This window comes from Phodopus roborovskii, unplaced genomic scaffold, assembly GCF_943737965.1.
Source record: "Phodopus roborovskii unplaced genomic scaffold, PHOROB, whole genome shotgun sequence".
NCBI classification, from domain to species: Eukaryota; Metazoa; Chordata; class Mammalia; order Rodentia; family Cricetidae; genus Phodopus; species Phodopus roborovskii.
In genome coordinates this window covers 2762425-2781348 of record NW_026126516.1, presented here as the reverse complement: position 1 = coordinate 2781348, position 18924 = coordinate 2762425, and the positions used below count along the sequence as shown (strand labels likewise).

The window sequence follows — 18924 nt, the reverse complement described above, 5'->3', positions numbered from 1 at the left end:
GGCACATTTTATTTGTTAAAGCACAAACGAAATATCACCACAAACCATCGGCAAGGTCAGGAGCTCTTTGTTGGGCTACATATTAAATCTTGCTGGGGTTCCCACTTAATTGGCCAGGATAGGCTTCTGACACATGTTCTAATCTACAGCCTCCCAGATGTTTCCAACCTACAGCCAAGGTGAAGAAGCTGGGGACTGGACTCTGTCCCGCCCCCCTCCACACAGCTGGAAACTTTTGTAGGGAGAATGCTCCCTAAAGGATGCCTGCAGCCTGTCACAGTAGCCTCTCAGTTTCCCTCAGGCACACACTGGTCCCTGCTGGGGATGCCCTGCATCTCCCCCACCCCAGCATCCTCTTTGCTGCTATATAGATGGGAATTGTCTGGCCCCTGTGTGTTCTCAAAGATATGCCAATGTGTCATTTGTCTTTGAATCCCTAGAGCCTAGGGCAGGGTTGACTCACGGCATATATATGTGGTGCAGATGCACAGTGGGTGTTCGGCTCTGGGAACCATGCCCTTAGTGGCAGGAGGTAGGGCTGCTGAGGAACGGAAGGCCAGCTGGTTGACTGCCTCCATGCAGCTCCTTAGCTTCCCTGTGTCCCTCATTGGAGAAACCCAGACCGCTGCTGACCTCAGAGGGGTGGATGCCAGGAGTGGCACCCTTTCCACAGGCCAGGTAAACACTCAGTCCTGAAAAGTGTTTACTCAGTTACAGCATTTATTTTACTTTTCAGTGATACAATGTAGTTCTACTAAGTCCAAAGGGTGGCGGGAAGCAGGGTGAGGCTTGGAAGCAGGGTGAGGCTTCAGCCCTGGGCTGTGTGGGTGTCTCCTCACCCTCAGCCAGTGTCTCCCCAGGCTCTGCTGCCTAGGGTGCCCTCATTCTGCTCCCATGATTCCTGCATACCCTCATCTCTTCCTCCCACCCACTCAGGTTTTACCTCCTCTTAGGAAAGTTACTTTCTGATCTATTAGAAAGGAGAGGTCACTGCCCCCTTCTAGGGTGGAGGGGCAGCAGCAGGAGAGCATGGCAGGGTGTGCAGGTCCTTGCATGAAGTATTGAACTCCTAGCCACTGACTGGTGAGGAAGATTCTCGAGATCATTAGCATCCACATCTGTCCCCACCTCCCAAAGTTAAGAAACTCCTTGGTACAGGTTCTACTCACACATTTTTTTTTTTTAAATTAAAGAATTTTGTATGTGCATTTTCATGTTTGTGCTGAGCACATCGGAATGTGTATTTATAGAGGTTGGAGTGTAACTTCGAGTGCCGTCTTTAGTGTCCTATTCCTTTTCTTTGTGACAGGTTCTCTTTGGCTTGGAGCTGACCAATCAGGGACCCTTCAATCTGTCTCTCTGGCACTGGGATTCAAGCCTGTGCCACCAAGCCAGCATTTTTATGTAGGTTCTGGGGATTGAACTCAGGTCCTTGTGTTTGCAAGGCAAGCACTTTGCCATCTTAGCCATGCCCAGTCTCATTTACATGCTTGCTTATGAGCTATGCCTGTCTTCTGTACTTGGTGCAAGCTCTAAGAAGGCAGGTGAGGTAGCTCCTACAGAGATAAAGAGGCGGAATACAGCAATATGTATAGGCTTGTCCTGGTAAATGTGGGAGGGAGTCAGAGTTTGGTCAAGGGCCTTCTCACCTCCGGGGTGGAGGAAAGGGCACACCTGCAGATTTCCTCACCAGCAGAGCTCCAAGGGTGGCCCAGGAAGGAATGTTTGTTGCTGCTGCTGGGCTGATTAATTCCTTGGGGTGGATTTACACACCTGCAGATTCTCACACAAGTACCAGGCCACAGGAGGGTTTTGTTTTGAATGGAAAAATAGATTGGATTTCTACTTGTGTCCTAAGTGCTTCTGTTGACGGCTGCTTTCAGGGCAGGGTGGGCCATCATTTTCTTCTTCTATGCGTTTCAGAGTAAACTTTCTCTGGGATGTCAAGTCTTCTGAGGAAGAAAGAGGAAGCTGTATTAGGCATTGCTATGAAAGTCTGTGCCCTGCCTACTTACTATGTGGATGGGACAGGATCTTGGGAGTGATGATGTTTGGATAAGGTCATGAGGGTGGAACCCTCTGCTGGGACTTACAAGGGGACAAAGCCTTGAGATCTTCACCAAGTGAGGACTCTCCCCAGACACTGAGAAATGATGGTGCCATTAACTAAAACCAGCACTGGGAGTGAGGAGCTGGTGTGTGTGTGTGTGTGTGTGTGTGTGTGTGTGTGTGTAAGGAGTTCACAGATCATGACACTGAGAAAAAGAAGACAGAAGGATACTGGCCGTGGTGATGCACGGCTTTAATCCCAGTACTCTGGAGGCAGAGACAGGTGGGTCTCTATGAGTTCCAGGCCAGCCTGGGCTACAGAGTGAGATAAATGGAATGTAACAAGAAGAGTGAGGTGGAGGGATTAGCTCAGGGATGATGATGAGGGGAGGCAGGAAAACTTCAGGATCCAAGATCCAGGCATTTGTGGGCTGTGATCTTGCAGATTTGGTGAAAAAACAAATAAGGCCATGTGTTGTAGGAAAGTCTTGACCTTTCTCCTACTTGGGATCTCTGTGCTTTGGTTATCACCTTGGGGGCAGTGTTTCTAAGAATTTAGTTAAGATTTGGGGAATTGTGTTTACTCATGGGAAACCTAACAGTGAACTAATAGGAGGGAGGGCCTTTCAAGATGGGTTTTGCTGTAGGTCAAAACCTTTGTGCACAGTAGCACAGTAGGCACCCACCACTACAGGTCAGGATTGAATCATAGAGGTGGGTGTATGCTGGAATAGCAATCTGTGTAGGCCAGGCTATACCAGGGATTTTATGTATCTAGTTTTAAAGATTGATTTTATTTTTAATTACGCCTATGTGTGTGCATGTTGCATGGGTATGTACACATGTAAGCATATAAGTACTGGTGCTCATGATAACCAGAAGACATTGGATTCCATAGAGCTGGAGTTACAGGTGGTTGTGAGTTGCCAGATGTGGGACCTAGGACCTATACTTGGGTCCTCTGCAAGGGCAGTAGATTCACTCTTAACTTCTGAGCCGTCTCTCCAGCCCTAATGGTGTCTAAGACAAGTCTAAATCCTCAGTGCATCAGTGGGGGTGGGGGTTGGTTAGAGGCAATCCTGAGTATCAGAATCCTCAGAAACTCAACTTACCTAGCATTTTCATACAATCAGCTCACCCACCAAAATCTCTAAACCGTCTCTAAACTGCTTATGACGTCTGATACAACATAAACGATATGCAAGTGGAAACTATATTGTGTTGGGGAATGAGGAGAAGACAAAAAGCCAATTGGTGCATGTATGGAATCCTAGCATATGGGAAGAGAAGTATTGAGCCTCTGAGAACAGCCACACAGACTAGTAAAGTTCTGTTGGAGTTGGGTAAGGCTAAAATTGGGACACTTCTGGTGTCTGCATGACCTAGAGCTGCAGCTGGTGGAATCTCTGGCTTCAGGACCCTCAGAAACTGAGGACTGAGTGTGCTGTTATAGCCAGCAGGTTTCATTGCATGGACACAGAACTCAGAATCACTCAGAGGAATCTCACATCTACTTATGCAAAGTGAAGTCCCTGAGCCGGAAGCACTGGTGTCATCTGGGGGCTTTATGTGTATGAAATCTCAGGGTCCTATTTTAACAAGATCCACACTGATGTGCACACACATGAAGGTTGAAACGCATTGCTCCCATACAGATTCCTCCATCCTGGACTCACTTAGATCACTCCAGAATAATACAGCTTGCCAAGCCTCAACTGCCAGACATTCTTATGTAGTCAGTGATTCTTGTGGATAGTTAGATTTGGAAACTGCTGCCTGGTATACATCCAAAACTCTTCTCTGTTGATGGACAAATGGTTAAGAATTTAATAAATGGAAATCTAATTTGAGTGTTATGCTGTTCCCTTTGTAGTCACAATAACAGCCTAAGCCTTAAACTTCCTAAAACCCATGTTCAGATTGCCAATCAGCAGGCCTATCCTCTTACTTTGAGAACACCTTGACTCACGGTGCTCATGTTGTCCCTGCTTCGGTCACCCATGCTCTGGGACGAGTCGAGTGGACTTGGCCAATTAATTCACTGCCCAGTTCGAAAGCGAGCATAGCCAGTTGCTGTTTGCCATGCATCCTGTGGATGAAAATAATTACCCGCCAGCCAATCTGCTCCTCATTACTTGCCTGCTTAGACTCTGTGGAAGATCAGAGCTAAGGCAGAGAACCCTCCTCAAAGCTCTTGCTTTATGGATAGATGGCTAGCATTCAGGGAGAGTCTGGGTCTCAGATTCCAGCTGGTTGCATCCAAAATGGAAGGATTCTTTTGTTGTTGCTTAGAAAACAGACTACATATTTGTTGCCTAATTAGTGGTACAATGCTTAATATTGAGCATTGAGCAAAGGGCGGTAAACACAGAAGGATTTGACTCCTAATGGTCGTGCGAGACCATCAGGCACATGGAGAGCAGCTGTGCTAGGAATTTAGCAAGCGAGTTCTCAAATGCTGACGTCTTTAATTAAGCAGGTGTTTGGGAAGTAGGTCCTGTGTGGCTTCCAGCCTTGGCTGGGTCAGGGCTGCCTGAAAAAATGGCAGTGACCCAGCCCAGCAGCAGGGCTGAAATAGCCTTCACACGGAGGCACAGGAATGTGGCAGTATTATTCTCCTCTTTCTTATCAGACCCCATTAGCTTGGGCAAGGAAGGAAAAAAAAAAAAAAAAAAAAAAAAAAAAAAGGGCTGGAAAAACATATTGTTTCACTGGCTAAAAATTCAGCACCACAGGAAGGGTTTCTGCCATGTCTGAAAAAGAAGCGTAGAGCCCTTGGAAAGTTGTGGGTTCGAAGTACTCTTAGACAGTTTCTCCTACTGTTGCCAGCAAGGATGTTTCGCTTTGGCTGATGGCTTTTCTCACACTAGAACAGGCATGTTCAGCAGAGGTTGCCTAAGTCAGCTTCATTTGTCTGCAGAATTGGGACTTGGGTGCAGAGAGGGAAAATCAGATCCCTCGGGGTGGAGGAGTGGCTGTGGAATTCTGTAAGATTGGTCTCCGTGCATCGCTTGCCTGCCATCCTCGAGGGATCGGCGGATGCTGGCGTACCGGGGTGGAAAGTGGCATGCTGTTGAAAGACTGTGCCTGTCATTTCCCCCTCTCATCATAATCTCCTACTGTGCAATGTGTGGGGTGTGAGGGAGGGAGAGAGGCCCTGGCCAGGCCCACACAGCCCGCTGAGCCTCCCTGCTGAGGTTTTGGTGTCTCTATTAAGTTGTAGAGCATGAGAGGAAGAGTCTGCAGGAGGCAGAAGCCAGACTTCCCTGTCTCCCACAGTTGTCACTGGTAAATGAACTGCCATGTCCGAACACCAGCTCTGTGGCAGCCAGTGGTGGCGGGGTGGGTATGCTTGGTAATTTAACAAGTCTCCCTAAGAGGTGGAACACCCTTGGGTTCCAGGGGAGGCTAGATTCTGCCGTCCTCAGCTATCTGTTCAGGAACCTGGATTCACACGCATCCCCTCAGCCATTTTGGTTCTTAGCCTTTACACGGCAGCCTTTTCTGAGGGGGCCTCACCCCCTTGGTGGTTTGACTTCCCCTCTTAAACTCTGGTGCTGAGAGAATGGTCCAGGAAATGTTCTTCCTGTGGCATGCGGGAAACCACGAATGCTCTGTTTTTATAGTTTTAATTTGTAAAAGTTACATGTGTGTATGTATGCACACATATGTGTATGTATGTATCCTTCCACATGTTGTGGTATGTAGGTGGAGGTATATCTTATGTGAGTCCATGCTCTCTTCTCCCACATGGGTCCTGGGAATCAAACCTAGACCATCAGGCTCGGAAGCAAGTGGCTTTACCTACTGAGCCATCTTTCCATTCCTGTCATCTATATTTTAAAATTTTAATTCATTTTTTTTTTCATAGTGTTTTGCTACGTAGCTCTGTCTGGCCTAATACTCAGTATGTAGCCCAGGCTGGCTTTGAATTTTTGGTAATCCTCCTGCTTCAACCTCTCAGGTGCTGGGATTACAGACATGTGCCACTACATCCAGCTTACACAACCATTTTAAAGATTCATTTTTATTTATGCATATGTGTCTTGTGCCTATATGCCGCATGTATGCGGACGCTCACGAGGCCAGGAGAGGGTTAAATTCCTAGAATTCTGGGACCCAATCTCAGGGCCACTAGAAAGAGAGCAAGCACTCTTAACTGCTGAGTCAGCTTTCCTGCCCAAGTTTTTAAAGAATGCTTTCTTTTAGTTAGAATTTATGACGTGAAAACCATCTAAATGCTTCCCTGTCAACTTTCAGGGGTAAAAGCTGAAATGTAGATGTGTCTCTCTAGGAACACTCCGTGTGGCAGGCACACATTTACATGCTATTTATACTGCAATGTATCTATGACCATACATTGTTTGTTGTGCTCATGTAGGGAAATTATTAGCCAATTAACTGAGAATCAGCGCTAAGGTTGCTCTTTCAACCATTTTATATTTCAATCAGTGCCATGTGATGCTTCCTGAGAAGGGACATCAACTGGACACAAGCCAGCAGCAGGGTACCTATAGAGTCGTTAGCAGACTTAAAAAGTAGGGTGCCAGGACCCCGACCTCCACTGCACACCTTTGCTCTGGGTCTAGTGCCTGTCATAGTTTGTGGGAGGCAGGTCCTTCTCCTGCTGCCTCTTGACTGAATGTTGTTACCAGTTGCCAGTTGTGTTGTGATGGCAGAAGCCGGTACCTCCTTTCTGTGCCTCTGTGAGACCTTGAACAGACTCAGAGGGCCTTCCTTCCTTCCTTCCTTCCTTCCTACTGCCGTGGCCTACCTGCCCATGTTAGCTCATTGTCTGGCTGAGGAAATGAAACACAGCTAGCAGCGTGACACGTTTGCTGGGTGACATCATGATGACACTGTCCTGGGCCAAGGAACCCACTTTGCCTGTGAGTTCCTCCAAAGGCATCAAGGCACAGTATTGACTGGTTTGGTGCCTTTTCTGAGTGAACAGCCTGTACCTGAGAACACTACATTAAGGGCAGGTGAAGGATGCAGGCAGTGACAGCTTAGCCAGTGCCTCATGGGACAGCAATGAGGCTGCGGGGCTAGATGCAGAGGAGGGTTTCTTCTTGGGCAGGGACAACACTGGGCTTTTCCAGGTTCCAGAAAATATCATGAGTATTTTCCCCAGATGCTAAGGGGCTGCTCACCTGTGGTAGAGGTTAGACTTTCCACCTGCAGAGGAACCAGCCACAATTACTGTGGTAGAGGTTAGACTCATCTAGGTGCCAGGCGGCTGACTGGCTGTAGCTCCTGGATGAAGCAGGGAGTCGGCAGAAGATACTTAGTAGTGTGACAGGAGGGTTATGCTTGACGCCAGACCCCCAGATGGTTCTCTGCCCCCCCTACACACACACACACACACACACACACACACACACACACACACACAGAGCCCATAGAGCACACATAATGAATGAGTGAGTGAATGAATGAGTGATTGTGCTCACTCGGCACTCTTTTCCCTATGGAGACCATTCCTAACTATCACACGGGAAAGGAAATAGACATGATTGCACTCGAGGATAATGACACCTGCTCAGGTTGCCGTAACTTGTGCTTTTCCACTGATGCAGAAAAGGACACCCTGCCAAAGAATGTCCTTGGAGCCATTCTACGTATTTTTCCTTCTGTTACTTAAGTCAGATGTGTTTAATGTAAGCAATTCAGCTTCGAGTTGGACTCTGCAATGCCTCATTCACCACACAGTGAGCGTTTCCAGGTTGGGCTCCTCTGGCAGGTGGGTTAGCAGACAGTGGTTTGCAGGGTGGTGGCTGCTTTTAAATCCCATATCCCAAAGTCCTGTCACTTAGTTGGCTGAGGAAGCCTGGCTGGGGCGTAATGGCACTCTTGTTCCAGGGATCTACTGATCCTGTGTTCTCAAAACAGACTCAAATTGACAACTCTGTTTTAAAAATGTAGCGAAAGTTAATTAAATTAAGTGAAATTAAATAAAAAATTAATTTTATTTATTTATTTATCTATTTGTGTGGCATTTGTGTGTAGGAGGTCATGCTATGGCATGCGTGTGAAACTCGCGGAAGAAACTCTGTGAGTCAGTTCTGTCTATCCACCATATGAGTTTCAGAAACTGAACTCAAGTTGCCAGGGCTGGTGGCAGGTACCTTTTTACTCACTGAACCGCCTTGCTGACCCTAAATTTTCAACTATATACCCATATGTGGAAACAGGGTGTCAGAGGGTAAAACCTTTAGTTTGCATGCACAGTAGGCCCATTTTGAGGTCCTCCATGTCCTTCCGAGGTCCGTCTCCCGTGATTGGTTTCTGCTGAGCTGTTCAGCCAGCCATATTGTTTATATTACATGTCACACAGAGGCAGAGGCTTGGGGACTTGTCACCTTGGCTCTCCAACAGCTCCTTACTTCCCGTTGGTTACCCTCAGTTCCCATAATCTTCAAGTCAGGGGCAAGAGCAGAGACTCCCAAGGCAGGGTTGTTCCCAGGGTATAATCACCACCCATCACGCCCTGCTGGGAAAATGTAAATATGTCCTGGCCGATGGTGGCATTATTTATTGCCATAAGCTTGGATGTGGATTGGGACAGGAGTGGCCACTGGCCAAGCATTATTCCCCAGCCCCCCTGGGAGGCTGGGCTGTATGGGCAGAGTTTGGAGGCAAAAGGCAGGGGCAGAAGTTTGCAGCAGAGAGCTGGGCTGGGGCTTTGCATGTTGTCACAGTGTCAGGGTGGAATGGAGGTGGCACCGCCTTAGACCCAGGTTCTTGGAGGACATCTGTGCTTAGAGCAGTGCAAACTGGCTCCCCATAGGACCCAGACACCTTGCCACTTCAGAGTTTTCTCTTAGTGTTGGGATGCAGTGGATAGTGGGTTGTGGCAGTGTCATTGAACTCAACGATGCCACTGCCTATCAGGTTGAATGTCACTCTCAGCTGCGCTGGCTTCCTTAGCATGCCAACCCCAGTGCTATGCAGAGGCTTGTCTCAAGGAGCTCACACTTCTGGGCCCTGGAGTGCCTAACCTCCACTGTCCACATGCAGATACGGTATCTGTGACTGAGTCCAGGACTTCAGGCATGCCACGCAGCCACACCAACACAGAGCTATGTCCTCAGCCCAAAGATACCAGTTGTGTGGATGGGAAGGAAGTCTGCAGTCTGCGGTGTCAACCAGCAGCTTTGTGACGCAGGGCATGGAAAAGGCAGTTAAGGCTCAGGCTGCTTGGCTAGGTCCTCCTGCATCTTCCTGGTCCCGGCTGTGTCCCCTGTTATCTCCTCATGGATAAGCATGAGTCAGGCAGGAGCGGGCATGGCCTAAGCGTGTGGCCTGGTGCGCACTGCTCCCTCAGCTCTGTTTGCCCAGCGGTAAACTGGAATCATGGAGTTCCATGAGGATAAGTGGGGGGTTGGGCATACCTCACACAGTGGACAGCAGCTTTTAATGATATGTTTGACTGCCTGATGGCCCATTTGGTGAGTAGATGTCAGTGAACAAATCCTGTCACAGTCATGAAAGAGGAGATGACAAGAAGGGGTAGGCAGGAGAGGGTGGAGACAGCAATGTGTCATTGTTTGTATAGTGTATACTCAGAAACGGTTGGCAATGGCTGAGGGCGAGTGCATGCAGCCATGTTTCCTCCCTTTTGTGTGTTTCTCTGTGCAAGACCAGCTCTGCCCATTCTAATTTGAGGCCAGTGTGCCTCAAAAGTGCCCACCAGGAAGGTGCTTCTGTATCTTGGTGCAACCCAGTAATATACCAACAGCTTCCCAGCTGAGATAAAGAGGCAGTGGCAGGTGAGTTCAGAGCTCCTGGATGGGGGTGACACTGTCTGGAATAATTCTTGTGTTACAGATGTGGACGAGTGTGCGACAGACTCACACCAGTGCAACCCCACCCAGATCTGTATCAACACGGAAGGAGGGTACACCTGTTCCTGCACTGATGGGTACTGGCTTCTGGAAGGCCAGTGCCTAGGTAAGAGCTCCCCATGGCTCCCAGGAACTCAGAGGGAGTTAATGGTTGTCAAGGATACAGCACAATGTCGGTACGGTAGGGAGGTCCAAGAAAGCTTTTCTTTGGGCATGTATAGAAAGCTATTAAATGATCCTATACATGTCACCATCCATTAAAATAAGCTTTCATCATTAGTAGCATTTCATATTCTTTTGAAACTTGGGCTTGGGCATAAGTTTGCCGAGAACTTCCTGCCTTCAGAGAGTTTATAGCCAAGACAGAAGGTAATAGAAGTGAGAGCTGTTCTATCCAAGTTAGAAATAGTCCTAAACCAAGGAGATCCTTTTGCTTAGGTACAGAAATGTTCCAAATCTCAAAGGTAAACCAGGAGTTCCAACTTATCCTAGCACCGATATACCCTGCCACTCCACTCAGCCCACCTTACAGCTGTGCACATTCTTTTTATTTCAAAGGTGTCAATCATTAGCGATTGGCAATTTTATCCCTTGTAGTTGGCATTGTCTAGGGCTAATTTTTCCTATTATCTGGATTTGCGTTTAGACAAGTTGCCTCAGAATTAGATTCAAACAACAGTATGGGAAAGATATGAAAGGAAACAAAGCAAAAACCAGAAACCTTTCCTTCCGGTCTCTGGATTGAGGCTGAATTTGTGTTTGCTCTGTGACCAGTCTGAATCATCCTTGAGGTGTGATAAACTGCCTGGTCTTGGCATGGCTCTGAGCCAATGGTGAGGGCATCTGGGAATACCATAGTCTCTATGCATTCAAACCAACCTCTGCTCTAATGGAAACTGTGATGCTACTGGTTTGAATGTAAGCAGGTCCGCAGGAGAGAGTTATTTGTACAGGGACTTCTTATGCAGGACTCCAGATCTGGAAAGGATGTTAGATATTATGTCATCTAACTTTTATAGAGTTGGAGGCAAACTCAAAGAGGAGGAACATTTTGGATAAACTTAAAACAAGTTGGGTCTAATATTGATGTCTCTGGCTCTTCCAACTAGACTTTTTTTCTTACCACAAAAGGCACTAGAGAGATGTGAGGCATGGTACGTGGGCCCACCATAGATACCCTGAGGGCAGATCTCTCCATCTGAGAGATGACAAAAGATGCTGCCCTCTGCTTGTGAAGGTTGTCCCACAACCTTCCACAGAGCACTATTGGAGGGATGCTCATTGGTTCGGAAAAGTAAGGACATGACATGGCCCGTTAGTGCTCACCTCTGACATAGAGACCTTTCTTAATTTTGGCTGATCCCATGCCTTTTCTCAGAAAAACAAGGGATAGGGCTGTCTTTCTTCCTCCATACCCCAATGGAAAGGCTACCTTCTCTGCCTCTAATGCTTCTCCAGGCATTGGTGATGTTTCCAGCTGTGTATTGGGAAGAGGTCAGGATTAGAAACTATACAAGGTCAAAGGCTTTCCAAGTATGAGCTGCCCATCTCAGGGGGGTGCTGTTGGACTATATTAGAAGCAAATGGAACTGAGATAAAGCAGAATCTCGAGGCAGGATACAGAATCTAATGAGGGCTCAAAAATAGGCAATGGGTTGGGCTGGGGGTGGAGAGTTCTTTCTAGCTGTAAGTGGTAGAAACTGGACAGAGGGGTCAAGGCACAAAAAACACTATGTATACCTTTCTAAGAGCTGAGGTCCCAGGGAGACATTAGGTTTCATAGCACAGTCAGATCAATTGGTCCCAGCTGAGCCTGTGTAAGGACACTGTCTTCCCGGAGAACGAAGGTTTCATTGGAGGCACTCTGCCTCATAGGAGTGACTTGCCCAGCTCATTCACTCTCTCAGCCTGCAATGTTACAAAGGACTTTCCCAATGGCATCAGGCTCCTCATGGGCTGGCACATGTTATAGGGAGGTCATACAACACAGGTCTGCTGAAGACACACACTCCTATCGTATTGCTGCTTTCCATGGCTCAGGAGTGTGTTTATCTGGGGGGGGGGTTGTGTATACTCCAGTGTAAGGGTAAGAGCCAAGGCAGGCCCATGTGAGCACCCTTGAATCACCATGTTCATAGGGCTCAATGTAGCACTGCCCACCTCATCCTGTTCCTGCCAACTGGACATACTCATTCGGTGGAGCCAACAGAGAGTCCACTGGAACGCTTCTGTTGATCTCTATACGTGCTAAGCTAACTTGTTCATGTTCAGGGCCCTGAAAAGATCACAGAGAATCACAGCATTGAAACCTAATATTGCGTAAGTCTTAGTCAAACCTGAGTTGGGTAAGTGCTGAGAAGCTACCTGGTGTAATATCCCAATCAAATCAGAACAATTTTGTCACAGATTTCATGATGGGTTCAGGTGTTTATGGAACAAAGATTGGGGGAGGTAGAGGATTGTAAGGAAAGATGAGCACTGTGAGCCACAGGGCATCATAATTCCTGACACGTAGTAGGCACTGTTTTAGCAGCCATCCCCTTCCACAACCCTTTCTAGTCCCATCCTAGAAGATGAGGGCAATGGCACTGTGCTGATGGTGGCTTCAGGGAGAAGCCCTGGCTTATCTTGCCTGCATTTATTTGCAGATATTGATGAATGTCGCTATGGTTACTGCCAGCAGCTATGTGCAAATGTTCCTGGATCATATTCCTGTACGTGCAACCCTGGATTCACCCTCAATGAGGATGGAAGATCATGCCAAGGTATGTGACATGTGTGATAACTTGGACACGATATTGTAAGGAGTAGGTTTTTCCCCTGCCGCCGGTCTGGTCCCACCAGCACGCCAGCCCCAAATAACACACAGACACACTGTATTAGGTATAATGTGTGGCCGGTTACTAGTTTCTTATCGGCTAGCTCTGTCTTAATTATTAACCCATTTCTATTAATCTAAGTATTTCCACGTGGTCTCATCTTACTGGAGACGGGCTGGCAGTGTGTTCTCCCTGGTCTCTACATGCTGACTCCTCCTTACTACTTCCTCTTTCCTCCTTGTCTCCTAGTCCTGCCTGTCTTGCTTTCCTATTGGCCAACAGTGCTTTATTCATTAATCAGTATGAGAAACATATTTACAGAGTGACATCTCCCATCACGATATGAAACACTAGATGCAGTCACCTTCAGAGTCTGACAGTTGATGTCTGCAGAACACTTGTCCTTAAAGTGTATCCTCATTCCTAGTCACTTCTTACCAATCCCTGAAACTAGAGCTGGTGATATCCCTGAAACAGCTAAAAAGGAGTTGCAGAGGGCAGAGCCGCAGTCATCCATCAGAAGAACCCTATGAGTTTGTGAGCCCCCTGTCATCCTGTGTCTGCTCTCAGGAGTTGCTTTTAGAGCTCCTGACCCTGACAAACACATAGGCACCATGCGAGTATTTCGTGCGTCATTTCAGGATCTCTCCCAGGAGTGTTTCCTCTGATCTATGTCAGGAGCATCTATTGCCCAGCACAGTCAAGGGTGAGTTACATCCCTGGCACCTCAAAAGACTGCACAAAAGCAGAATAAAAGAGAGATACTTTCTGGTTTTCACACGATTGCTTCCAACCCTGATCTCTGTGGGCATTGTGGTTCCTATTGGAAGATTTCTTCTGCTCAGGAAGTCAATGGAAGCCTTAAGACCCAAAGAATTAATGTAAGTCATGATCTGGCCTGGGATCCACCTCTGGCTCCAGCCTCCAGGCCCTAACTGCGGCCTGATCTGGATAATGACACAGAATGGGGCCTTTGTTGGAGTCTGCCACAGGTTTACAGGGCCCATTTCCTTGTCACACCATTTGAGTGAGTTCTGGCGGGCAGGCTCCTGGCCAGCTATTCAGAGGATATTGTGTCTCCATTAGTTTAACCATATCTAAATCACTGGATAAACAGGAAGGCATCAGCATTCAAGGGTTTGATCCTGGAGTCTTTGTGAGGCTCTCTCTCCTTTAAAGCTGGTCTTGCTAATTGTTCCAAGAAGCCCCTGCCTGGCCTGCTTTTGCAAGGTCTTTTTTTTTTTTTTTTTTTTTTTTGTCTGAGAGCAGAGCTGGGCCAGGAGGTTGAGGAAATAAATAAAACAGGGCCCTTCCTTCCCATGGCAGCTGGGAGCAGGCGCCTGGCTCCCTCGCTGCTGAGATAAGCGGCTTAGAGCTGATGATGATTTCTTGGGGCCAAGGCCGGGGTTGGAGGTGCCAGCCCAGGTTTTCCCTTAGAGGCTGGCACAGTGTCCTTAGGCAGCTCTTGGGCTTGGACACGGGCACCTGGCCACCAGGATATTGCATCAGCAGGGCCCACAGGTCACATAGGCTGTGACGGGTCCTGTCACGCTTTTGCAATTGTGGCACCTCACTTCTCCTCAAAGCTCTTGTGTCTGTAACCTCACTGACCCCAGCAATGGTCTTATGATGTAGATAGCAGAGTGTTTGTGGCCATGAGCCACAGATAAAGAAGCCATTTGGTCAGAGTCAGGTGGCTTAGTGGTGGCAGGGTTGGGAGGAAGGCCAAGGGCTCAGTGAGTCAGCTGGGACATCTTGCCCTCAGGATTCAGACTGTTGACCAGTAAACCTCAGGGTCCTCCTAACTCCATCTGGCTTTATAGCCATGCTAGCCTACCTTGGCGCTCAAGCAACCACGCCTGGCTTTTTGCATGGGTGCTGGGGATCTGAACGCAGACTGCCATGCGTACACACCAAGCCCTTTGCTGACTAAACTGTCTCCTTAGTCCCCTGACCTCAGTATTAAATACCCACTGAAAAACCCAGCAGAGAGAGGCAGTTAGGGCTGCAAGGGTAGAGCCCTTCTTTCCTCTCAAAAGTAGTTTTGAGCTATGGAAACAATAGAGAGCTCATTCATCACCATGTGGCAAGAGTCTGGCCAGAAACTAAGGACGCCAGCCCTGATGTGCAGCAACACTGACCTATCTGAGCCTGGTTTAGCACACCAGGGACACTCTCCTGCCCAGCCCTGCCCCAGTCTGGATGGAGACATGCCAGCCTCCCCTGAGTGCTGGGTGCTTGGGCACCAGGGCAGGCTGGTATCTCACTAGACCCTTCCTACATGGCCCCTCATTTGTTTGTTTTTCCTCTGAGGGCTCCAGACTTGGCAGGAAGCAGGCACTTTGTGGGCATGGGATTAGCCTTCCTCTACGCCCGGCCCCTCAAAAGCTGCTTACCACAAAGGCCTTCACTTCTGAGAACAGTCAAAGCTCTTTTCAGAGCTTTAAGATGCTTAATGGGACTTTTGGGGTGGAGAAAATGTGTCTCAACTAGAACTGCCCCCACGGGCACATGAAGCTCATGGGGGCACATGAAGCCCACGAAGTCTCGGCTGACGCTTGCGTAGAAGGGTCATTCTCTGCCTCCCCTCCCGCCATGAGCTGTACAGAACGAATCCCGTGGATTATGAAGTGATTCCTGACTTGTCCTGCAGTTCTAACCAGACCTCTGCTAGTACATGAACTGGAGCACGTATCTCAATCTTTAGAAACATCAAAATAGCTCTGCCGATGTGTAGCTGATACACAGTACACACACCGCTGGCACGCAATCCCATCAGTACTGACATGGGACCATCACCACACTCAGGAGGAGGCATCCACTGTGACCTTTTGTGCTCTTTTTTTTTTTTTATAACCCCCTCCTTTATCTGCATAACATGGAGAATGGAGGACAAGGTCTGAAAGCAGAATTGTTTGCAAGATTAATCAGTGAGGCTATTTATTCATAAGAAACAGATTCTCCAGAGTTGCCATGATTATCTACCTGAAACTTTGAAGTCAATGAGGTTGAGAAAAGAGCAAAAGGACATGGGAAAGAGTGGGTTCTGCATGGAAATTCTGTGGGTGAGTCTGGGAGAGCAGCCTTCCTGGAAGGTGAAGACACACACACACACACACACACACACACACACACACACACACACACCCGTGTGTTACGTTTATCTACGTTGTGGCTTGTCACCCTAGAAGGGGCGTGCACATGGAGGCTACAGCTCTTCAGGTTGTATGTTGGAGACTGTCTCTGTTATGTTTCCCGTGGTTATGACAAAGCACCCTGATAGATTTAAGGGAGAAAGGGCTTCATTTGACTCACAGTTCAAGGTTATAGTTCATTATGTCGGGGGGGGGGGTGTAGGACGGGGGGTTGGAGGGGAAGTCACAGCAGTAGCACCCAGAGGCAGCTGGTCACGTGACACCCACAGTCAAGGAGTACAGAGTGATGAGAGCTAGTTCGAACTCACTCTCTCCTGGATCCAATCCAGGGAATGGTGCTGCCTGCTTCAGTTAATTTACTCAACATAACCCCTCATAGGCATGAGCAGAGGCTAAGCGATCTCTCACAGGTGTGCCTGAAGTCTCAACTGGAGCCTGTAATGACAGTTAGTGGTCTCACAGAGCGTGGGCTCATGATCGGATAGGTCCTGGCTGGGGGAATCTTTGGTACCTGGGAATCTGGGACCTTGATAATAGATTTTGTTGCCAAATCACATTTTCTTGTTTGTGTGTGTGTGTTTCACACTAATAGCGATGTGCTTTTGTTTTGAACAGATGTGAACGAGTGTGAGACTGAGAATCCCTGCGTGCAAACCTGTGTCAACACCTACGGCTCTTTCATCTGCCGCTGTGACCCCGGATATGAACTCGAGGAAGATGGCATTCATTGCAGCGGTAATGTGCTTGGAATTGGAGCTGCCCACCTGTTCAGGGAGCCGGGGATGGGGCAAGGGATTCATCGCAGGTGTTTCCTCTCACTTCCTGGTTGCGTGTCTAGTTGGAGACATTTCCCAGTGTCACGGGAGCATAACCACACAGAACAAAGATGAGTCACTTCCTGAGATGTGGAGTTCAGTCTTCCGATCCTGGTCATGTGACTTTTAATTCGGTATCAGCAGAGCTTCTGTCTGGATCTGATATGGAAAACTCACCCAATTTTGCCTGTTGGCCTGAGAGTTATCTGCCCTTTCCCTGCAGTGACCCAAGACCTGAGGATGGCATAGATAATATTTGCAGAGGGCAGTGATTTGGGATAATTGCTTTTGCCACTAGGTTAGGAGGACATCAAGTAAAGAAACCATACATGTAAGTGCATATACTTTTGTGTGCTTTGGGAATGCCACCAAACAACCACAACCCAGATCTAGGCCTGGTACACAGAGAGCATGTAGCAAATAGGTCTTGAACCAGTAAGTAGAGTGACTATTGAGTATTGAGTGAGTGTAAACTTAGCCATTTGTCTCGAGAACATAAACATGGTTTAGTTGACTTGTTTTCTTTTTTCTTTTCTTTTCTTTTTTTTTTTTACACATTTCATTCAAGCTCTAATTGCTCTCATTTTCCAGTCTAGTTTCTTGAATCTGTTGTAATTATCTTATTAACCTCCTCTCCCGACAGCCCAGAAGTTAGGCTCCTAGAAAGTTTAAAAAAACAAACAAACAAACAAACAAAAAAAAAAAAACTATTCTGAAAGTTAGAACTTTTTGAGACTAAGAAACACATTTTATTTATATTTAGTCTGTGGTATGGGCTCACCTGTATGTCTCTGTCTGTCTGTCTGTCTGTCTATCTGTCTGTCTGTCTCTCCCTCTCTCTCTCTCTGTTCTTTGTGAATGTTTTGCTAATGTAAAATCAACCCACCAGTTTTAACCTGCTCTGTGGTTGTGAATTAGCTCTGTCTGTTTCTTGTGATTTTCAAAATAAAAGTGGGTGGTGCTTTAGGTGTGAAAACTACCCGGAAGAATGGAAAGATTCTTGGGTTTCACTGTAACAGGAACCTACCAAGGCTGTGAATGAGCTTATTTGCCAGCCTTCCCGGGGACTGGGATGTTCTAGGAATAGAGTTCTCAGAAACAAATGGTCTCCTCTCTTCAAGGCCAGGACCCTCAGAGCCACAGCTAGCAGTCACAGAGCCTCAACCTGATTAAATACCAGCCCCACCCAGAGGCATCAAAGACCCATTTCTTTCTAGATTTCAATTCCCCTCATGGCATTCCTTAGGGAATCTGGGCAAAAGAAGTGAGAGACGTGGAAAGTTGTGCACTATGGGATGTAGTGGTAGTGGTTTCCCCAGACTTACTTTCAACCCCATAGACTTTTATTGACCACTGTCAGGTAAGGACTCGGGAGCCAGATGTGTCTGGGTTCAAAGCCTTGGCTATCCCTGTTTTCATGGCCAGGGTGCCGCCCAAGCCTCAGTTTCCTCGTGGATGGATAACTGTCTTCATGGAATGGTCACAAGGACTAGACAAATTGGTGTTCTTCAATGGCATAACCACATAATGAATCTTCCCTAAGTATTAGGAGCTTTGGGCTTCACGAGGAGCGCAAATCCTTTCTAGTTTGACAGGATTTTCTCACCTGACTCTAAATCACCCGCATTTGCTTTGCGGCCACTGGATACCACCTCTGCTAACTTTAACGGGAGCCCTGGCTCCAGCAGGTGTTGTAGCTAGCTAGCAGTGGCCTCAGGAATTTGCACTTTCTCTAGACAATGGGACACTATTATCCTCACTTGCCTCTCAAAGCTGAGGTAGCCCCTTTTACAACACTGGACCCTCCCAAGCAGTGTTCCCTTGTCCTCCTGGGATTTACTGAGCCATGCTGATCCTAGAAGATAGATGGGGTTTTAATAAGAGGAATGAAAATGGCCTAAGGCCTGCTCCTTGCTCAATACCTTGTTTCTATTATGTGGAGGAAAAAGCCACAGCCCTTTGTGGGGGCTGTGTGTGTGGGGACCACACACACACACACACACACACACACACACACACACAATCTTTCTGGAATTTTGGAATTGCAGATGCTAAGACAAACCACATTGTAGGGGGTTGGTAACCCTCCTTCACTCAGTAGAAGGTAGGGTGGGCTTTTCCTCCCCTTCTACTGAACTATGCTGAGGTATTTCTCCCATATTGGCACCCCCAGATCTGACGATTTCTAGGTCCTGAACAGGATGTTACCTCATCATGTTCACCAGAGTCATATTGAGAT

At 47.6% G+C, this 18924-nt stretch overlaps 1 protein-coding gene across 4 annotated transcripts in view; it reads left to right on the top strand.

The window, feature by feature from the left end:
* Positions 1–18924, top strand: part of Fbln5 (fibulin 5) — a 71805-nt gene that overhangs the window by 37366 nt on the left and 15515 nt on the right. For all 4 annotated transcript variants that reach the window (XM_051196484.1, XM_051196483.1, XM_051196481.1 and 1 more), the window contains exons 5-7: positions 9880–10002; positions 12545–12661; positions 16486–16605. In XM_051196484.1, coding sequence (XP_051052441.1) covers positions 9880–10002; positions 12545–12661; positions 16486–16605 — 360 coding nt within the window. The remainder of the gene's footprint in view (positions 1–9879; positions 10003–12544; positions 12662–16485; positions 16606–18924) is intronic.